The sequence below is a fragment of the Bison bison genome, unplaced genomic scaffold, assembly GCF_000754665.1.
Source record: "Bison bison bison isolate TAMUID 2011002044 unplaced genomic scaffold, Bison_UMD1.0 scf7180017864519, whole genome shotgun sequence".
NCBI lineage: Eukaryota > Metazoa > Chordata > Mammalia > Artiodactyla > Bovidae > Bison > Bison bison.
In genome coordinates, this window is record NW_011495072.1 from 9,349,789 (window position 1) to 9,372,153 (window position 22,365).

Here is a 22,365-nt window from a genome sequence, read left to right on the forward strand (position 1 = left end):
AAAATTACTTATAATCATGACTAAGGTTGCCTCACATTGGGTGGCTCAGTGGTAAAGAATCTGCCTGCTAGCGCAGGAGACATGGAGATGGTGGGTTTGATCCTTGGGTTTCCTCCCTGAAGGAGGAAATGACAATCCACTCCAGTACTCCAGCGTTCTTGCCTGGGAAATCCCACAGACAGAAGGCTACAGTCCATGGGGTCACAAAGAGTAGGACATGACTGAGCAACTGAGCACATACATTCCAAAGAACAGGTGTAGAAGGTTCATAAAGTAGCACCTAAAGATGAACTTTTCTTAGGCACTGATTGCATAAGTTATATAAGACTAATTCTACAAAGAAAAAAGGTTTAAGAACAGCTAATACCGTCCAAGGATTTTTAGTGTTTACTTTTCAATAAATACATGCTTTGATGCCAGGCACTAAATGTCCACAGCATAGGAATCTAATTATGTTTAAATGGATGTCTATCAGCCCTGAGAACTGCCAAGAAAAAAAAAAAAAACCCCACCCTATTAAGCGGGTACTTTTCATGGTGATGGTCTCTGCCACCTTGTCAGGAGATGTTTTGTCCTTATTGAGCAGAGGAGGTGGTGGAGGAGTGCAGGTTGGAGGTCCATGAGTGGTTGTAGGGGAGGAGATCTGTTGACTTACTGATTAGCTATATACACATCTGGGTTAGATGCTCTCCACTTGGAAGATATCCTTTATGACGACCTGGTAGTCAGATGATATAAAAGGCAAATCCAGGCTCTGCAAGACCAGTACTGACAACAACCATGGCAAAGCTTATTCTCCTCACAGGTGAGTCTGTAATTGTTGTGTGTGTTAGTTGCTCAGTCGTGTCCAACTCTTTGCAACCCACCAGGCTCCCCTGTTCATGGAATTCTCCAGGCAAGAATAATGGAGTGGGTTGCCATTTCCTTCTCCAGGGGATCTTCCCTACCCAGGGATTGAACTTGGGTCTCCTACATTACAGGTGGATGCTTTACCACCTTAGCTACTAGGGAAACCTGAAGTAAAGGTCACTCAGTCATGTCGGACTATCTGTGACCCCATGAACTTTACAGCTCATGGAATTCTCCAGGCCAGAATACTGGAGTAGATAGCTGTTCCCTTCTCCAGGGGATCTTCCCAACCCTGGGATCAAACCCAGGTCTCCCACACAGCAGGTGAATTCTTTACCATCTGAGCCACAAGGGGAGCCCAAGAATACTGGAGTGGGTAGCCTATCCCTTCTCCAACAGATCTTCCCAACCCAGGAATTGAACTGGGGTTCCCTGCATTGCAGGTGGATTCTTTCTCAAGTGAGCTATCAGAGATGTCCCTCTATAATTGGAGATGGAGTCTTATTCTTACCTGATTTCTTTTCTCTCTGGATCTGATAGGCATGAAGCAGTCTTTACACTTTTCTATTCTTCTTTCATCATTTCAAATTTCCAAGGGAATCCTGACATGCACAAATATGTCTGCTTCTAATTCTCTTATCTCAATTGACTATGGCAGCATTTCTATCTACATTGATGCTAGAAGCATGGTCCTAAAAGAAAGGCTAGTTTTCTTCCAATGCTTGTTTTACTCTCCCATCTCTTGTTGGGTTCTCTTTTATCTATTCATCTTCCTGCACCGCCTCTTTTTAATTGGCATTATTTTTATTTACATGCTTGTGTTTTTGGTATTTTTCAGAGATGAAAATCAGTAGGAACTGAGATAAAGTTATGCTAGCTACCTTTGTTCTACTCTTTTCAGGATTATTCCTTTTTTATCCCTTACTGTCCTACTATGCTGTTGATATATTATAAAAATATCAGTTAGAAAGTCAATCATTTAAATGGGTTGATTCAGTACATTGTTTAGAGCCCAGTTGTATCCATGGCTTTTTAGTTTACTCCAAACTTTTTATAGCTTCAGCTTGTCCAGATGAGATTTCTAACTCAATTTATAAAACAATCAGATCAAAAATGTTCCTTACACCCTGATGCCACCACCCCACCCAGAATGAGGATGAGAGGGCAGAGGTACAAGGTTCATGTTTATCTGACAGCTGATGCCCTCTCCTCATCCCAATATGGGAGGAAAGCTAGCACCTGCAGCATCCTCTGTCTGCCTCTATCCTTCCCCCCAGAACTGTGGCCGTAAAATCCCCAGGAGACAAGGGGGAGAAGATGAGGCTGATCCTGCCCCTTCCCTGTATTTGGTTCATTCCAGGACCCTGGCCACTGGCCTTAAGATAAAGGCTGGTCCTGTAGGAGGAAAATTATTCCTTAAATGAAAGCTGCTCAGTATCACAACTAACCCCCATGTGTTTTTCTGGCTTGGGACCCTGACTCCAGAACCGTGCCCTTCATTCCTACTCTGGGCTTTCATAGACTTGGCCTCAGTGCTGAGCTAAGTCCTCCAATTGTACAGGGTTCTGTCAGAATAGCCAGGCCTGGGCTGGTGAGGGAGTATTCCTGGAACTCTCTCCCCTTACATTCCTATGAGTCTGAGATGGGTGGAGGTATGAACATGACAACCTTGGGCACCTGTGCCAGGAGGTGGCAGCTGTGCTTTTCCTGTGGTGATAAAAGTCTTATATAAGATTGAGCCCAGAGGCTGCCCAGGTGGCCAGTGTGTAGGCACGATGGGGAGGATGTTGTTCTGGGCCTGTGAGTCTCCCACTCTTTCTGCTCTTCTTCCTTCCCACACATCATGGGGTATCCCTGGGAATGCAGAGGAGGGTGGGCTTTTGTTTTAGTGAAGCTTCTACATGAGTTATTCCCCCATGCCTTGGACTCTGTGTAGAGGAACTTGGGATCCAGGCCTGAGAATGATGAAATGGGGCCCTGGAAAATACCACTGATAAATCCCAAAACTCCCAGGCCCTTGACATTCTGAAAGTCTCCTGGGTAGCACCGAGTCCTAACTGGGAAGCCCATCTAAGGATGCTTGTTTCTGAGTTTTGCTTCTTTGTTTGTTTCAGCCTTGGCTGTTCTGCTGCAGGTACAACTAGGTAAGGAGTAACACAACCTCCTATCCACACTCCAATTTTCCTGATAGTTACTCTTCTTTCCCTCCTTTCTTCTGACTCTGAATTTCCTCCACCTTTCATGATGTCAGGACTAGGGCCTGTTTTGTGATGTCGGGACTTGAGCTAGCTCCCAGCCTGTTTTGCTTGATCTCAGAAAGGCAGCAATGGGAGGGGGCCTATAGCTCACCTAATCCAGAATAATTCACTTTATAGATGGGAAAACTAAAGCAGAGAGGGAAGAAGTGATTTGTCCTTGATTGTTCAGAATCAGGACTTAAACCTATATTCTGATGCCAAGACTAGTAAAGTATTTATTACCTGTGTAGTTTATACTCTTCTTTGTTTTGTCTTTTCCCCCTCAAATATCTTCACATTATTTCTAATAACTAGGCATTGGCTGTAGATGTGAACATGACTAAAATCCAGATATGGGGACTCAGGAGACTGGGAAGAGCATGAGCTTTGGAGCAAGACTGCCTGGAAGTAGTGTAGGCACAGTCAGTATTTGCGGAATAAATGGATGAATGAATTGGAATTCATCTTAAACTTTCAGCCTTGAGTAGTCCCAAGTTTCATCTGAAAATGAGAATGTTTCCCCCATTAGGCTGTATGGGAATTAAAATTTGCATAAAGCCTCTAGATAAAATATCAGTCATATCATATGCAATCAACAAAAGATATTTGTTTTATTGGTAGTGAAATTGAGTAATCTTTGAAATTATGAATTATTTGAGGAGCATCATTAACCTTACCACTTGCTGCTATGATGGCAAATTTATTTTATTTTATGTGTTGACTTGAAATGATCTCAAACTTTCTGGGTCAAGAAATAAGCTTAGACCTTGCTGGGATTCTGTTGACAAAAGTGTCATGACTGTTTAGCCAGGTCTTCCATAGGCGAGGGAAAAGGGTACTGCAGTATCTACCAGGTATCTGCCATGTGACCTCGTAGGGACCCCTTCCCCTTGAGTTCATCAGCAAGTGACACAGACAGTGGAGCCCTCCACCACAATGACTGCCGCTTTCTCTTGCAGGTTCAGCCTATAAGCTAGTGTGCTACTTTACCAACTGGTCTCAGTATCGACCAGAACCAGCCAACTTCTTCCCCAAGGATGTGGACCCATGTCTGTGCACACACCTGATATATGCTTTTGCCACCATGAATGACAACAAGATTGCTCCCTATGAATGGAATGATATTGATGTCCTGTATCCTGGGTTCCAAGCCCTGAAAGAACAGTCAGTAGGACTTGAATCCAAAGTGAATGGGAATCAACGAGGGAGAGTGGAGAGCCCAAGTTCTGTCCCCAGTTTATTCCCAAATATCATAAGATTCTGAAAGGCAGTCCTTTACAGATTTCTGATGCATATGTGGTAACCTATGATGTAAAGACTAACGTGGGCAGATGGGAGGAGCACTTGCCATGGGAACTTTAGAGCTTGTACTTGGCTGTTGCCCATTTCCCAGAGACTCAAGAATGGGGATAGAAGAGTTGTTTTCTGCAATATATGTATCCTAAAACTCACAGAGCTTTCACTTAAATGTGCCTCTTGGTTTCTTTCTGCAGCAACAAAGATCTGGTCACTTTGCTGGTTGTTGGTGGCTGGAACTTTGGCACTCAGAAGTAAGTCTTTCCATGGCCAGAAAATGAGAGTGGAGGCAAAAGAAAGAAACCCTCAAGCTGGAGTGGGAAAATAAGATACCAGTGGGGAGGTGAAAATGAATGTTCCGGGGGAAAGAGGCCAGCTCTTAAGAAGAAACTGTCCGTGGATGGGAAAGGCTGACTGAAGCAGACCTGGAGAAATAGAAGTAGAATGGGGGAAATGATGGGGAAACACTCAAAAGACAGTGGACAATGGTGAGTGAGACAGACTGGCTTGGTGACGGAGAAGCACTTGGGCTGCCATAAGAGCATGAGCCCTGGGCTGGGTCATAGGCTCTTTTCTGGGGAAGTAGCGAGAAAGGAGGATTGGTAACCTCATAGGCTTTTTGACTCTGAGTTAGAAAAAAGAGATGATGAGGTTAGACTTGACTTATATGTTGAAAGTTGTCCAAGTCAGTGGTAAATGACTTTTTAAATTATGAAGTTGATGTCTTCCCATCTGCTGTGTGTGCTAAGTTACTTCAGTCATGTCCCACTCTTTGTGACCTTATGAACTGCAGCCTGCCAGGCTCTTCTGTCCATGGGATTCTCCAGGCAAGAACACTGGAGTGGGTTGCCATGCCCTTTTCCAGGGGATCTTCCTGACCCAGGATCAAACCCATACCTCATGTCTCCTGCACTGGTAGGCGGGTTCTTTACAACTAGCGCCACCTGGGAAGCCCAATGTCTTCCCATAATTATTTTAAAATTAGACAGCACAAAGTTATTTGACATGAAAAGTAACTTGCCCCTCTCTTCTTCCCTCCACAATTTTCCCGAGGTAGCCAGTCACGCTTAAAATGTTGGAGCAAAATGTAATGAGTGTTTTTATTCTCACTCTAATAGCCAAGTGAAACTTCTGGAAGTTACCTATCAGGTAACAAGCTAATTCTCACATATAGCATTTGATCAATATTTCTTTCACCTCAAGTCCACTCTGCCAGTAGAACTTTTTCTTATTTTGCTCACAAATCACTTAAATAAGAAAATCTTTGCAGGTCAATTCCCCCAAACTCCAGACAATATCTCTACCCTTCACTTTTTAGATTACCCAGTTTGTGCTAGTCATTTTTTTTTTAATTTTAAAAAAGTATAGCCACTGAATACCAGAATTAAAAACAAAAAGAAAAGAAAAAATAAAAAGGAGATGAATTAGGGAGGTTGTGATCCAGTTTACAAAGGGTTTACCACAGGCTTTTTATAATCAGGAACTAACCAAGAGGGTTTGAATGTATGTTAATAGACTATAAAATTATTGACTATGGCAGAGGCACTAATTTTTCTAGATATTAAGTTACCTTCAAATACAAGACTCACAATATATTCATATATTGGGGGCCAGAAATGCTTCATTAAATGTATTCACATTTTATAAATCACATCTTAATTTTGGAAACAGTAAATAGAAAAATAAACATCTTAGGATCAAAGAACTGTGGTGGCTAAACCACTGCCCCTGAAAGATCTCACTAATAAGTAAAATGCACATGTACCATTGATGCTATAAACAGAAAAATATTATTCATTGGGTATACTGAAGAAAATAAAATTTTAATTATAAACTTTTCTACTAATTACCATTAACAATTTGGATTCACCTTAGCTGTAAAAATCCAACAGAAGTTATTATAGAATGCATAATAAAATTGATATTCGAGGGTGTAAGGAGGATTTAAGGATTGGTGATGTTAATATAGACAACCTCTCTGCTTAGATTCACCACCATGGTCTCCTCAGCTGCCAACCGAAAAATCTTCATCTGTTCTGTCATTGACTTCCTTCGTCAACATGAATTTGATGGCATTGACTTGGATATCGAATATCCAGGGTCCAGGGGAAGCCCACCTGAGGACAAACAGTGATTTACCATCCTGATTAAGGTGGGAATGAAGCACTAGTTCCTGTGTCTTTTCATAGAGAGGTTAGTGACTTCATGGACTGTCTGTGAGAGTTGTGTTTCCCAGGGATAGCAAATGCTGCTGTCTTCAGAAGTACACTTATGAAGGTGTTTGGGAGTTGCAAGCAATAGAAACAGACTCTCTGGGCAGCTTAAATCAAAAAAGAATTTACTGGGAGGATATAGGTAGCTGAAGGAATCTGATGAAGAAATTCTTTTTTTATTATATGTTTCTGGTAACACAGCATTATAGTTCAACATCTGTGTACATTGCAGAGTGATCACAACCATAAATCCAGTTATTAGCCATCACCATGAAGCTGATGTCTTTCATCTGTTTTGTCCACTCCCCAACCCCCATCCTCTCTGGTAACCACCAATTCATTCTCTTTATCTATGAATTTGCTTTTATTTGTTTGCTGTTTTTTTTTTTTCTCCTCAGGTTCCATATATGATTAATAGAATACTGTATTTGTTTTTCTCCCTCTCACTCATTTCACTTAGCAAAATACCCTTACCTCTATCCATGTGGTTGCAAATGGCAGGATTTCATTCTTTTTTAAGGCTGAGTAGAATTCCTATAACATCTTATGGAAAGATCCAAATGAACTTCTAGGACAAACATATGTGTGTGTGTGTGTGTGTGTATGCTAAGTCACTTCAGTTGTGGCCAACTCTGCCACCCTATGGACTGCTGCTTGCCAGGCTCTTCTGTCCATGGGATTCTCCAGGCAAGAATACTGGAGTGGGTTGCTATTTCCTTCTCCAGGGGATCTTCCTGACCCAGGGACTGAACTTGTGTCTCTTGTGTCTCCTCCATTGGCAGGTGGGTTTTTTTTAACACTAGCGCCACCTGGGAAGCCCTGCCATCTCATACATAGGAAGAGAAACTAATACTCTCCTCCCAGGACTTAGTCCTCATCCCCTTTCTTTCTTTGTAGCTTAAGAATATGTAAGAATATGTTATGCCTCTTCCTACTGACCTATAAGGTTTCTGCAGAAAAATCTAATGATAGCCTTATGGGATTTCACTTTTAAGTAACAAATTATTTGTCCCTTTCTGCTTTCCTTAAAGCAGCAGATTCTTTCTTTTTCATTAAATTTTACCATTTGTATTACAATGTGTCTTAGAGCATGTCTCTTTGGGTTCATTTTATTTTGAATTCTCTAAGCATCTTGGACCTGGATGTCTATTTCCTTCCCCAGATTAGGAAGTCTTCAGTTGCTATTTCTTCAAATAATTTTATGTCCCTTTCTCTTCTACTTCTGGGACTGTATAATGGGAATGCTGTTCTACTTGATATTGTACCAAAGGTTCCTTAAAGTATCTTCACTTTTTAAAATCCTTTGTTCAACCTGCTGTTCTGTGTTAGTGAGTTCCGTTACTTTGTCTTTTGGCTCACTGATTTTTCTACCTCTTCCAATCTGTTGTTGAACACATATAGGGTATTTTGCAGTTCAGTTATAACTCCTGTTTAGTTTTAGTTTTTTTTTTTTTAATATTTTCTAGCTATTTGTTGATTTTGTCATTGTTTTCTTCCCTTCTCCTCCCAAGTTCGGTATCTTTATAATCATTTTGTTGAACTCTTTCTCAGGTAGATTGGTTATCTCCATTTCATTTCATTCTTTTTCTGAGATTTTGTCTTCTTCTCTTGACTGGAACATGTCTCCTCACTTTTTCCTAATTCTCTGTGTTTGTTTTGATGCATTAGGTAAAGCAGCTAAGTCTCCCAGTCTTGATGAGTGGCTTTGTGTGGGAGATATCCTGTGGGGTTCTCACCATAGGGAATAGATAATGAAGACAACCACTAAAATCCACCCTTTTTTCTCTCTCCAGGAAATGATACAGGCTTTTGAAGAAGAGGCTGAAGAAGCAGGAAAACCCAGACTTCTGATCACAACAGCTGTGTCTGCTGGAAAAGAGACCACTGATGCAGGATATGAAATCACAGAGATTGGAAAGTGAGTGTGATGAGCCTCTCAGGGCCTCCACATCCCAGAGCAGAGAATCCCTAAACATTTTAATAGAAAGCATTCCCAGTAGTTATATAAACATAATGTTGAGAAGGATGGTACCATCAATTGCCAAAAATGGTTGAATATTTAGTGGTTCTGGGATAAGGTGGTGACCCCTTTATATTGTCACTATGGTAGGCTTTAGGGGAAAGAGAAATAAGATTTAAGATCTTGGAAAATCTTTATATGTAACAGCATATTTCACTGACAGTTTCTTTTGAAAAGCTGTAAAATCGAGAAAGCTATTATTGACAAAACAATAGGATAGCTTTCCACTTGCAGTTCCCATAATCCTAGAGACATGTGTTTCTGAGACATATACTCTAACAACTATATTTCCTTATCTTCTGCTCTGGGTTTTCCCTTAATCTTTCAAGGAAGTAAAGGAGACTTTCTGTCTAGCCTCACGGGAGTCACAGAAGATAACCAGGAGACACCTAGGAAGCCACACTAATGGGATCATATGGATATCTACTTGACATCATGAATTTCCATGGCTATCATTTCTTGCTCTTAAATTTTCTGTTAAAAAATGCTCCCGTATCATGATGGCTCAAATTCTCTTGTTCTAGGCTTCTTGATTTCATAAGCATGATGACCTATGACTTCCATGGTGGCTGGGACCCATGTACAGGACACAACAGTCCTCTGCACGTGGGATCCAAGGATCAAGGCAACATGCGTTATTTCAACTGTGTAAGAAAGAAAAACCCTAGTCATATGCAGAGGAAAGACAGGGGAGAGATTAGGAGTGTTGGTTGTTGGAAGGTTTTCTCTTTGTGGGACAATTAGCTAGACGTTTTTCATCATGTGGGACAAACACTGGTGAGGAATAATGTCTGTGTTGCTTCTGCAGGAATATGCCATGAAGTACTGGAGAGACAATGGGGTCCCTTCAGAGAAGCTCATCATGGGGTTCCCCACCTATGGGAGGACCTTCCGGCTCAGCACTTCTGACACCTGTCTGTGCCCCAGTCTCTGGAGCAGGGTCATCTGGTCCTTACACACGTGAGGCTGGCTTCTGGGCTTACTATGAGGTAACCACCATGGCTAATTCAGGCTAAAATGCCCTGGGGAAAATTCTTCCACTCTCCAAGTCATCTTGCTATCCTTATGTTCTTGAGATCCTGTACCCTGGTGGCTCAAAACTTGGAGCATATAGCCTGTGGAAAGGCAGGTTGATGGCTGAAGAACACTTTTCACTAAAAAAAAATCAATGTGAATTTCCTTTTGGGTTTAGAAGTATATGGGACCATCTTTTCTATAGCTCAAAACTATACTGAATTCTATTACATCCATGTAAATAGATGGAGAAGGATTTTAATAATTTAGCTCAGGGATGGCAAATACTTGGATCTTCTTTCCAATCTGATTTGAATACATTTACTGAAATCTGAAGCTCTAATACTTGGGCCACCTGATGTGAAGAGCCAACTTATTGGAAAAGACCTTGATGATGGGTAAGATTTAAGACAAAATGAGAAGAGGGCTGGAGAGGCTGTGATGGTTAGATAGCCTCACTGACTAAATGGATATGAATTTGAGCAGACTCCAGGAGATAGTGGAGGACAGAGGAGCCTGGCGTGCTGCAAGCCATGGGGTTGCAAAGAGTCAGACATGACTAAGTGACTAAACAACAGCTATTCAAATCTTGTGTTAAAAATTCAGACCGATAGAATAGTTAGCAGTTTTTGCCAGGGACTCAAGTGTTTTCAGAAGAATGACCTTAGCACTCATGGTCATGCTTACCATTTCTCAACTAAACTGTGGTTATGGAATTGGAATTTCACTTCTTTGTACCTGGTTTCATAGAAATTTGTATCTTTGTTTTATGATATAAAGTTACTTTCCAGAGAAATATGTGAAATTAATGTAGGTATTTCACAATGCCACTTTTCCATCCCTCTTCCATTTCTTACTATTTTCCCCCTCCTTCCTCATGCGATACATGACATAATCTGTGAAATGCTCAATGTTGCCTTCTTCCTTCACTTCATAGATCTGCACATTCCTAAGTGAAGCCACAAATGCCTGGATTGAAGACCAAAAGGTTCCATATGCTTATAAAGACACTGAGTGGGTTGGCTATGACAATATTAGGAGCTACAAATATAAGGTATGAGCAGTGTAAAAAAATGCAATTCTAGCTTCGAATCCTAAGTTCATCACAAGCCCATTTTACTAAGATCTGTGGCTTCAAAGTTATAAATATGTACAAAGTGGAATAAATCAACCTCATTGTGATTTACCTTTCCCTCAAGACAGAGCAAATGATATGATTAAATACAGATTTAATGATCCAGTGGACAGCATATATTACTATACACTAACATATAGTATAATATTCTAAGGTGGTTAAAATTTATTTCCCCAATTTTTGTCCAGAATTAATCTATACCAACTTCCGTGAAATGATTATATAAGCCAGGCTTAAGACCAACATTTTCATGGACAATAATGAAAATATCCTTTAAATTTTTACTTAAATACTTTACAACCATTACCTAACTTGATTCTACACAATCCAGTGAAGTAAGAAATAGCCTCTCTGGTTTACAGATGTGTACACTGAGGTTCATAGATGCTGTGACTAATCCAAGGTTTCATAGCTGGAAAATGCAAAGGCAGTAATGGAACATGTTGTCTGGCTCAGAGTCTAGGCTCTTTCCATAACACTGCATCTTTACTGAATCTTGGTCAGGAGAAGGTGGTCAAAATGGAGGAGAAAAAGAGCTGTATGGTGCAATGGTTAAGAATCTAGACTTTGGTGTCAGATATACCTGGTCCTCAAGCCCCGAAAGACAGGATGAGTTCCTACAAACTTGTGAAAGAGAAAGATCAACCTAGTAGTTCCTGTAAAGATTAAGCAAGTGATGAAAGCTAAAATGAAATGTAGCTTACCCTAGAATACTAGTATTATTTAATAGTATATTAAATTAGCTATATATTAGCTAACTTAATATACTATTAATATACTATTATATTAATTAATGCTATTAATATACTATATGTGTATGTATATACATAATAATTTATACGGAGAAGGCAATGACACCCCATTCCAGTACTCTTGCCTGGAAAATCCCATGGACGGAGGAGCCTCGCAGGCTGCAGTCCATGAGGTCGTGAAGAGTTGGACACGACTGAGCGACTTCACTTTCACTTTTCACTTTCATGCATTGGATAAGGAAATGGCAACCCACTCCAGTGTTCTTGCCTGGAGAATCCCAGGGATGGGGGAGCCTGGTGGGCTGCTGTCTATGGGGTTGCACAGAGTCGGACACGACTGAAGTGACTTAGCAGCAGCAGCAGCAAGAATTTATTAACTGGAGGAAAAAAACAAGAATGGAGCTGAGATAGCCCATCAAACCTTGAATTCACAAAGTGCATATCACATCCTTTCATAAAAGATATATCAACAGGGTTTTAACCCACCTGCATTTTTCTCCCTAATATCACCTTGTCACCCTGTACTCCACTGTTTGTTGTGTAGATGCCATTTGATTTTGGTTGCCAAATGCTCTCTTTGTCCACAGGTTGACTTTCTTAAGGAGAACAATTTTGGTGGGGCCATGGTTTGGGCCATCGACCTGGATGACTTCTTAGGCTCCTTCTGCAATGAGGGCAAATATCCACTCATACTCGAGCTGCAGTCACTCCTGGGCCTGTCCTCAGGTGGGTCACTACTGAGTTTACCACATTGTTCTAAAGATGATGCAGGTCAAGCTGCAAGAATGGCAACTGCAGAGGGACAAGAGTGCATGAGGCAGCCACAGACATCTAGACCCTCACATGTGAAAAAGGGACAGGTTTATAGGAAGAAGCTTTTTAGAAATGCATTCTTCAATCAAAGAGGCCAGTCTAAGTTCAGTAGCTATGTGGGTAAGGTTTTGAATATACCTTATACTCAGAGATGGACTTTTCTTCTCAGGAAAACTTTGTCTGGGAGGAAGAATCAGAAACCTTCAAAGTGAGTCTGATGTATGTGCTAACATTTTCTCTAAAGTAAACTGCATCTCTCTCAGTTCTGTGCACCATATCCTAACTTAGAAATAGGCAGGCTGGCTTAGCCACTTCCCACCTGCCTTAAAGGCAGATATTATCTTTGGCTGCTAGTGGTGAGGGTTGGAGGTAGATCTTGAAGAAGAACAGGGATAAAGACTCACATTGCTGACTCAGTAGTGTGTGACATTGTATGTTCCTTGGCTAAGCATCTCTGGAGAAGGCCTAAAGGTGGAGGCAGAGGTAAAGAAGTGGAAGATATAGGGTTCCCTATGTCTCTGCTTTCAGGAAATTCACAGAATCATTGTTTGTTTGTTTGTTTTTACTGTAAAACCTGTTAAAAGATAATTACAAAAAGATGGGTTCAGGACTTCCCTGTTTGTCCAGTGGTTAAGAATCTGCCTGCCAATCCAGGGAACTCGGGTTTAATCCCTGGTCTGGGAAGATCCCACATGCTGCAGGACAACTAAGCCCATGTGCCACAACTACTGAAACCCACACACTCTACAACCTGTGCCCGGCAACGAGAGAAGCCCCTGCAATGAGAAGACAGAGCAGCCCAACTAGAGAATAGCCCTGCTCGCCACGACTAGAGAAAACCTACACGTAACAACAAAGACTCATACAGCCTAAAGAAACAAATATATAAAATTAATTTTTAAAAAAGACGGGCTCAAATTACAGAATGAGGGAGTAAGAGGCAGCAAATTGTGGTGGTGGAGAATGTTCTAGCAATAGAGTAAAATGAAAAATAAAATGTCCGAATTGCCAGAGGGAGGAAAAAAAAAAAAAACAGCAAAAGGGCAATGTTGAAAGGAAACAAGCAAAAACTAAAGCCTAAGAAACAAAACGTAACAAGATGACAAAAATCAAAATACAGCACTTAAGGTTAACAAGATGACAAAAATACAGATGTATTATTTATGGCAGAAAAATGGACAGATAAGCCTCCCCTGCTAACACAAGTGTTAATTAGCCTCCCACATAAAATCCTTGATCCAGTCACTATAGTGCTGTGTTCATTCCCCCCTTGAGTGGAAACAGAGTAGAAGCCAAGGACTGCTTGGACCACTGCTAGGACTCCAGTGGCCCTGTTCTCCCGTCCTCCTTGCTTGGACATCTGTCCCCTTGTAACATTCTTCCCAGCCACAGCTTGGAACTCTCATGGGGCTCAAGTTCTTGGAGAACAAAGCCAATACAGGAGAAAGTCTAGAGTTGTTGCTTCTGGGCTCAAAGATAACTTATGATGATGCTCTGAAGTGATCTTCTTGTTCTTCTAGAATGCACTCCATCAGCCACCAAGACTTGGTATCATCAACAAGTGATACCCAGAAGTGAAGGTTTCTGTGCTAATATTGGTGGAGACAGTGGCAGTGGTGGAGAAGGTGGTGGTGATGGGGGCAGTGAAGGAGATGAAGGTTTCTGCACTGGTAAAGCAGATGGCATTTATAGCGATCCTGAAGACAACACCAAGTTCTACCAGTGTGCAGGAGGCAGGACCTTCTACTTCCAGTGTAACCAAGGTCTGGTCTTCGACCAAACCTGCATATGTTGTAACTGGCCTTCAATTTAAAATGTTGGAAAAACTCTACTTTGCTTCAGATTTTCTCATGCTGCATGTCAAACTCCATCTTCCAATACTCCATGTTGTCTATGTATTATATCAGTCTATCTGTCAATTTGGAGGCCCTACCTTACTAAAACAGCATTATGATTAGGTTTTACTCCATTAGAACCTAAAAAAACTATAAACACCTTGAACCAAGTCCATATGTAAAATAAATATGACACTGCATGTTTTATTTTTTATAATCATCTGTAGTTTTTCTTACATACTTGTATATATAGCTCAGCATTTCAAGTGACCCTGAAGTTTAATAGAAGCTATTTTTATGGAAGTTAAAATTTTACTTTTTATCACATCAGACTACTGCTTTGGAAAGGGGAGTTTCCTTCCCTGGCAAAAGCCTTGAGAGTGTGAACCAAACAACAGTGTGAAAAAATTCTCTCACTCTTGTCAACACCTCCAAAGAAGGGGCCCAAGACCCTGTGTCAGAAAAATAACAAATGCTAAATTACCAACTCTGAAAAAAGTTGCACTTATGTGGATCCAAAGGAGAAAAGAAAGGGATGTGTGTGAGAGAGGTGAGAAAGGTTAATATTGACTAATTTCAAGTCATAAAAATACTTTTAACATGATAATAAAAATCTTTAAATCATCAGATTAAATGGAGTAAATGTTTTTAGATTGAGGTATCTAGGCTTATCTTAATATTTTAAGTTGATTTCCAGTGAACTCTCACTATTTTCTTCAGAGGATCCTGTCCCCTAAAGAATTAGGCCTCTCAGCATAATTTAGCAGGTTTCACCCTCCAGTGCCTCATTCACCAGCTAACACTTACCATGGGGTGGCCTTGAAGAGTACAGCAGGCTATAGTTTTCTGAGGCACTAGCAGCATCTCACTCTTTGTTATCCAGACACATGAAGTCTTGCCATCAGGCTAAGTAGGGGACTACCCTGGTAGTCTGGTGATGAAGAATCCACCTTGCAATACAGGGCACACAGGTTCAATCCCTGGTAGGGGAACTAAAATCCATGTGAGTACCTCACATGTTATCCTGTGAGTAACATGCTGTGCGAAACTAAGCCTGTGTGCCGCAACACTGAGCCTGCATACTCTGGAGCCCATGAGCCACAACTAGAGAGGCCAAGTTCCACAACTACTGAAGCCTACATTCTCTGGAGCCCACACGCTGCAACTACAGGGCCCACGTGCCACAATTAGAGCGTCCATGCACTGCAAAGAAAGCTCCTGCATGACACAATGAAGACCCTCTGTGCCACGAGGACCCAACACAGCCAGATAAGTAAATAAATAAGAAGACTAAGTAGGCATAGAAGGACCTTCCCAATATAAGAAGCTAGACTACACTTAATGCCCATTCTGAAGAAACTATACTTGAGTTATTAAGGTTTGTGTTGGAAGTAAAAGGCCTGTCTTCCAGGCAATGTCTGGGCTTCCCAGGTGGCTCAGTGGTAAAGAATTCACCTGCCAACATAGGAGATGCAGGTTCGATCCCTGGATGGGGAAGGTCACCTGGAGAAGGAAATGGCAACCCATTCCAGTATTCTTGCCTGGAACATTCCATGGACAGAGGATCCCAGTGGGCTACAGTCCATGAGACCGCAAAGAGTGGGAGTGCAACTGAGCAAATGAACACACCAGGCAATGTCTAGATGAGTACTTTGAACGTGTCTCTCATGACTTTTGACCTTGGCACACCTAGAGCAACTTGTGAGGCTTTAGGGTATGATTCAAACTGGAAGACGGGGGCAGATCCAAACTACTAGCCTCCATGGGAAGTCCTTTTCACATTGCAGTTCAGGGCCGTGGAGCCAGTAGATGAGTCTACTCTGATTTCTGCTGCATCCCCAGTGCTTGCCACTCTGCCTGAGGCACGTTTGGAATTCAGTATGATGATGACCGACAGACTAAATAGATGATGTAATAGGAAAGGGGGAAGGGGGATTATTGGTTCTTTGAGTTTTACATGAACATGAGGAAGGCAATCAAATCAACAACCCACTCCAGTACTCTTTCCTGGAAAATCCCATGAACAGAGGAGCCTGGCTGGCTAGAGTCCACAGAGTCACAGAGTCAGACTCAACTCAGCACAGCACAGAGAAAGGCAGTCAAATCAGGACCTTCCCACTCCATGCTGGGAAACTCGGACACTTTGAAGCACTCCTGAAATATTTACTCTGCCTTTAAGTGTCCTCTGCGTCCCAAAAGCCCCAAAACAAGGCCCAGCAAGCCATTCAAAGCCTTGGCATGTATAGAAAAATGAATAGTCTCCTATCACCAGGGCTAGTGGTGTGGTGGTTTAGTTGCCAAGTCGTGTCTAACTCTTGCAACCCCATGGACTGTAGCCTGCCAGGCTCCACTTTCCATGGGATTTCCCAGACAAGAATACTAGAGTGGGTTGCCATTTCCTTCTCCAGAGGAGAGGCTCTCCCAACTCAGGGACTGAACCCATAACTCCTGCATCACAAGCAGATTCTTCACTGATGAGCCACCAGGGAAGCCCCGGGCTAGTGGTAGAAAACATAACACTTGTGGCTGGGAATTAGAGGGCGAGGACCCACAAGTATAATATTTCAGTCAAGTGAAGCCACCCTGCTTAACATTCACTAGGAACTAGCCCTTCTACATGAATACACAACAAACCAGCACAAGGCGAAAGAGCCTTGTAAACTAGTCTTTACACTGTCATGTAGTACTTATGAGGCCCTTGCCCCTCCCTGTGTCCCATGCTGGCAGACAGGAGGGTCAGAGCAATGCAGAAAGACAAGAGCACCTCTGGGCTCTGCATTGCTCTGTCCTGGAGGATTTGTGGTCAGGAGGCGCATGTGAAGGGAGTCGCAGCTTTTCAGTCATAGTACAGGCTTAGGTAGGCCAGACGGTTCCGATGCTTTCTAAAGTCTTTGTCTGTGGGCAGCTGCAATGAAAGAATATTATCTAGGTCAATATTCAAATGAGAACCCACTGCCTCTGGTCTTCCTGGCTCTGTGAAATAGGCATGTATGTTATACCTGTTGTGGCCTAGCTGAACCTCAACCCCATAGTAACCTAGCCTCACTGAGTCTCTCAGCATTGCTCTGTGCATCTACTCTTTGTCGTCTTACTCTGGAAATGTCATACTAGGAATTATTTTCTACTTGGGAAGTTGTCAAGTATAGCTGGTAGGACTTCCCTGGTAGTAGAGTGGGTAAGAATCCACCTGCCAATACAGGGGACATGGGTTCCATCCCTAGTCCAGTAAGATTCTACATGACATGAGCATCTAAGCGCGTGCACCACAACCACTGAGCCCACATCCTAGAGCCCGCAAGTCACAACTACTGAGCCCATGTGCTGCAACTACGGTAGCCTGTGTGTCTAGAGCTTGTGCTGTGCAACAAGAGAAGCCATTGCATTAAGAAGCCTGAGCACTGCAAGGAAGAGTAGCCCCAGCCTGCTGCAACTGAAGAAAGCCTGCCCATGCGCAACAACGAAAACCTAGCACAATGAAAAATAAATAAATAATTAATTATTTTAAAATTATAGCTGGTGAACTTCTTGAAAAGAAAAATTATATATTTAATTCTTGAATGTTACCCATAGGCTCTAGCATAATGATGTTAATACATTTGGTGTTTAATACATACTTGGAGAATTAATCCCAGGTTCCACTGGATAATAAAGGGCACCTCTGGAATTATGATAGCTGATATGGACTGAGCATTTATTATGCTACAAGTATGGCACTAAATACTTTTCTACAATATCTCAATCTTTACAACTTTATCAGATAGAGTCTATTATTATATGCATTTTAACACTAAGCACACTGATGCTTAGAAAAGTAAGATTATTAGACAAAATCACACAGCAAGCAAATATGGAACTAGAATTTGAACCCAGGCAGTCTGTTCCTAAAATCCATATTCTTGGCAGAATGATCCACAGCCCTTGATGATCTAACACTAAGTGGTGTGATGGGAAGAGCAGTGGCTTAGGAGTCATCAGATCTAGGCTCTATTTGAGCAACTTCAACAAGCCACTTAATCCATCTGAGCCTCAGTTTCCTCCTCAGTTGCACAGGATAATTATTTTGGACTAACCACAGAAGATTATTTGAAGACTAAATAAGAAAATGTGACTTCTGTTCCATCATACTCACCTTTAAAAATCTAGTGAAATTGGGTAACTCTCCAAAAAAAATTCCCATATGTATATACACAAAATTGTGCAAGTAATTTTAGGGGAACAAGGACTTAACTGAAGCTTATTCACAGACTTCTGGTTAAGAATCACTGATACACACGGAAGTATTAGGTAAAGAACTCCAGAGAAGTCCAATCCTATTACCTCAGTTCTCAGGGTTCTTTTCTGTAGACATGGAACCTGAGCCCAGTCTGGAGATCCAAATTTCATTGGCCATCTGACTCTCTTGGGTGGCTTTATCTCTAGGTTGTATGTGGTAGGGCTAGAAAAAATACAGAACGTCATGTGTAATGAGTTAGCAATCATATATAACCTTCCACCCCTGATCTAGAGTCCTAACCCTTTGGGAAAAGGCAGTCAACTGATTCACATAGGATTCTTTTGCCTGCTAAAGTATTTCTGATTAAGTTTCAGTGTTCAAGGTATCTAGTCTTGACAAAGTAAAAACTCAACCCCAGTTTAAAATATTTCTGGAAGTTCAGTCTCCTTAGCTGAGAGATCAAAAGATCCCAGAAATGGTGGATGATAAAGTTAACACAGTGATGCATAAGTATTGCTCATGATGTAAAATTGAGGAGGAAAGAAAAATGCTAATTTAAAGTATCAACGACCTGGGGTCAGTAAAGTAGAACCATGTACAATTCCTTGACAATGGGATTATTTAATTATAGCCTTTGTTCATAACATTCTTTTGGTATAGACTCTTTGCTGTGGAAATAACATGTAGAGTGGACATAGGAATCAAGATTCAATATCTCTATTCCTTACTACAACCTTGAAAAAGTTACACTCACTCTCTGATCTTTGAAATTCTCACCAGTAAAAAAAAAGACCGTGACCCCATGCCCTACCATTCCACACATTCTCAACAGCTTCCTCAAGCACAGAGATGCCTCCCTTGGTCTACTGGCCTATGTAATATAGCCACCACCACCCCACCTTCCCCACCCCATTCTCACTTCCTCTTTGCCCATGATACTGTAGTCACACTAGCCTTCTTTCTTTTTTTCTGCACACCAATTTCCTTCCCAACAACAGCCTTTGTACAAGTTCCTTCTGCCTGGGAAACTCTGGGCCTAGATTTTCACAGGGCCAGCTCATTCTTGTCATAATGATTTCAGACCAAGTGTCATTTCCCTAAAAGAGCTATCTTGACAATCCTTGCCAAAGTATATAGATTTTAGTCCACCACTCTGTATCATATCATCATCTTGTTTGGTTTCATTCAGCATTACACCAGGTCACCTTACTTCCTAGTGTGTCTATGATAGCCCCAGCTAATGGCTACTGTCTTGGTATAATTATTAAAACCCCATTTCAAGTCTCAGAAGTGTCATGTGCTGACTAATAAATTATATAGTCACTCTCTTTATTACTATTTATATTTTCTTGTTTGTTTGCTTCTCATCTGTCTGGACTCTAGAATATAAGCTTCAAGAAGTCAGGAATCTTGCATGATGGGTTTAATGCAAAATCTTTGGAACCCACAAAACTGCTTGGCCTTTTATAAATATTTATTAAATGAACCACTATACTCTACCATTCTATAATTTCTAGAGATCTAGAAGGCAAGAGGTTGAATTTTTAAAGCTAGATGGTTTCTTATTTAGAGGGCATGGTTGGGATGAAACCACTTTTTGTATTTCCTTTCCTATTGCTCTTTGTTGAAGTGCAGCAGCAAAAGGGGCACATACCCAGGATAATAAGAGTCCTTTGAGTATGTCCAAAAGCGAGGCAACAAGGCATTAAATGGAGCAAAATTTGGTTTGTGTGTTTGCTCTCGAACATTGACTGTCTGGTACATGCCTGGGTAAGGTGTCATATCCTGTTTCCAAGAAAATGATCAATATGTTAGAGGGTGATATATACATGTAAAGCCTTTTAATTAGAAAAAACAAAGGTATCCTCTCCCTGTTCATGTATCAGCTATGGTTTAACTACCTCAATCTATAGAAATGGCCTACAGTAGGTAGAAAACCAAGATACGCGTATGGTTCAACTACATAAAGGTGCCTAATGCTTAGGCTGTAGAAATAAACCTATGAGGGTAGAGAGCCATGGTAACTTATTACAGTTACTACCCCACCATCCCACCATCCCACTCAGATTCTTTTGGAGCCAGTATCCCTCTCCCTGAGCTTAAGTGTCAAGAAAAAGTCTAACAAGAGATTAACAGAAGATAATTAAGACTTGAAATCCAGTTACACAAAAGAATGAAGAAGTTGGAATTGGTTTTTTAACTGATAAGATATTATACTATATATTACATATAATTATATGATGCATATAAATAAAGCTTCTAGTATTTTACAAGCAAGTGTCGCAGGGCTAAAACCTTGCTTTGGTATTATTTCTTCTTAGAATTATTTTCCACTCTCCCAGGACACTCACACACACATTTGCCATGTTAACATCCATGCTTTTAAGATAGGGTTTTTAGTGGCTTTTGCCCAAAAGACTTTTTTGTCTTGAATTTTGGGCATATTCTTTAGGTAGCCTCCAGCTATGCTCCCCAATGCAAATACATTCAGCAACATGGATAACAGTGAAATCTAAGCACATTCAGCCATGTCTAACCTTGCTAACTGGCTTAAACCTTGTAGCTGTTCTGGCACCAAGAGTGTATCCTTTTTTACTGGTCGGGATCTTAGAGAGGTTGTATGCCAAGCCATACTTCTTCAGGTGTTATGTAGAAAACAAACAAAGAAAAAAACACATATAGAGAACATTATAGTTATTAAAACAGTGTGAACTTAAAGTATTCCTGAATCTTCTCTGCCAAAGTTGCTCTTTCTTTCTTGATTCTTCTGAATCATGACCATAGAATTACATAAATAACACAAACAGTTGCATTCCTACAAAGGAATGTGGCTAGATAGGTAGAGAGAATGCCATTTCTATACATTCCAGTGAATCCAGTTCTCTGGGTCCCACAGAGCTGAATCTGCTCTAATTCAACTATCAGTATGATCATACAATTTCATAAACTACCTATCAGCACAGCCACAGTCCACGTTTGGACTAAGAGGAGATACTGAGTCACTGGTCTTTCTGACTGTGAATAGTGAAGGAACAATACTGGGAACTGCATGAGGCCCAGGCTTGCATTTGGTGGGGATGGCAAAGGGGAACAGTGGCCCTTTACTTTCTGACTGTAGAGGACCAGGGCACTTTTTCATGTTGGGACCCTGATGGTCACAAATCCCATAGGGCTTTTCTTCGGGAAAACTTGGGTTTCCTTAGATAATGGTCTGGGAACTGACACCCATCTAAGGGAAGGTGAATACTCACGTCTTCTGCTATATAACATCCAGGCCCTCTGTTGGGGGCTCCTCTAATAGGGGGAAATTTGTTTCCCAACAAGCTTTGGGGATGGATGTGAGGAAAGATCTTCCTATTCTGACATGTTCCAAAGGAATAGTTAAGCAGCGGCTCTGCAAATAGAGAAAGAAGAGAAACTTCACATGAGGAAAGGCCCCTTGGTCTAAGTGAGAGCTTCAGGGCTAGTTGGGGGTGGGCCACGGGACAGAGCTCTTAGGGGCAGACCCTTAAGAAAAATCCATGTAAAGGGTAGCTCAAATGTGTGTAAGGGGATGAACTGCTTTTTCCCCTCCTTTTGCCCTTCGTTCCCAGCCTTCCTACTCTTCCTCCTGCCTCTACTGTAGACTCCCCTACTACAACCCTCCTCACCTGCTTTAACGAAGCACATCTCAGGAGCTCCACCAGGCCCCGGGTTTGTGTACTGCGTTGCCCAAGAAACAGAGGCGGGCCCGGCAGCCCCAGCCGTGGAGCTCCCAGAGAGGAGTGGCTCTGAGCTAGCCTACTCAGCAGTGGGGATTCCTGCAGAGCCCGCTTTGGGGCAGGAACTGTGCCTCCCAGGCCAGGAACCCAGGGGCGTGAGAACTCTGAAGCTGGGCAGGAGGTAGGGGGTTTGCTAGATCCAAGTTGTAGGCTGAAGAGCTTTGAAAGCTGGGCCACTGGAAATGCACTACTGAGGAAGGATGGACTCCTCCATGTGCAGGATGCCC

General features: G+C 41.7%; 2 protein-coding genes across 4 annotated transcripts; one reads left to right on the forward strand and one right to left on the reverse strand.

Moving 5' to 3' along the window:
- The first annotated feature begins 780 nt into the window (after positions 1-780).
- On the forward strand, positions 781-14,142 carry LOC104981773 (acidic mammalian chitinase-like). Its single transcript, XM_010831023.1, is given in 12 exon segments — positions 781-805; positions 2,964-2,993; positions 4,046-4,250; positions 4,580-4,636; positions 6,369-6,534; positions 8,389-8,513; positions 9,140-9,263; positions 9,424-9,527; positions 9,529-9,604; positions 10,567-10,683; positions 12,104-12,242; positions 13,850-14,142. Coding segments are annotated over 12 exon segments (1,461 nt in total).
- A 2,475-nt stretch (positions 14,143-16,617) lies between these two features.
- On the reverse strand, positions 16,618-22,077 carry LOC104981639 (protein pitchfork-like). Of its 3 annotated transcripts, none has more exons than XM_010830846.1 (6): positions 22,028-22,077; positions 21,629-21,771; positions 20,915-21,010; positions 20,032-20,162; positions 18,482-18,599; positions 16,618-17,069 (listed from the first exon to the last, which is right to left on the reverse strand). In XM_010830846.1, the coding sequence occupies exons 1-6, from the start codon at positions 22,044-22,046 to the stop codon at positions 17,001-17,003; spliced, it is 576 nt and encodes a 191-aa protein (XP_010829148.1). In that variant the 5' UTR covers positions 22,047-22,077; the 3' UTR covers positions 16,618-17,000. The 3 variants fall into 3 exon arrangements, with proteins under 3 accessions (XP_010829148.1, XP_010829147.1, XP_010829149.1); XM_010830845.1 differs by having other exon boundaries at positions 20,915-21,013; XM_010830847.1 differs by lacking the exon at positions 20,915-21,010.
- Positions 22,078-22,365: the final 288 nt, after the last annotated feature.

Coding starts and splice junctions, on each gene's coding strand:
- LOC104981639 (XM_010830845.1), bottom strand. Junction 21,014..21,628: donor GATGTTATATAGCAGAAGAC/GTGAGTATTCAC, acceptor TAACACCTGAAG/AAGTATGGCTTGGCATACAA. Junction 20,163..20,914: donor GGTTTAAGCCAGTTAGCAAG/GTTAGACATGGC, acceptor TCTTGGAAACAG/GATATGACACCTTACCCAGG.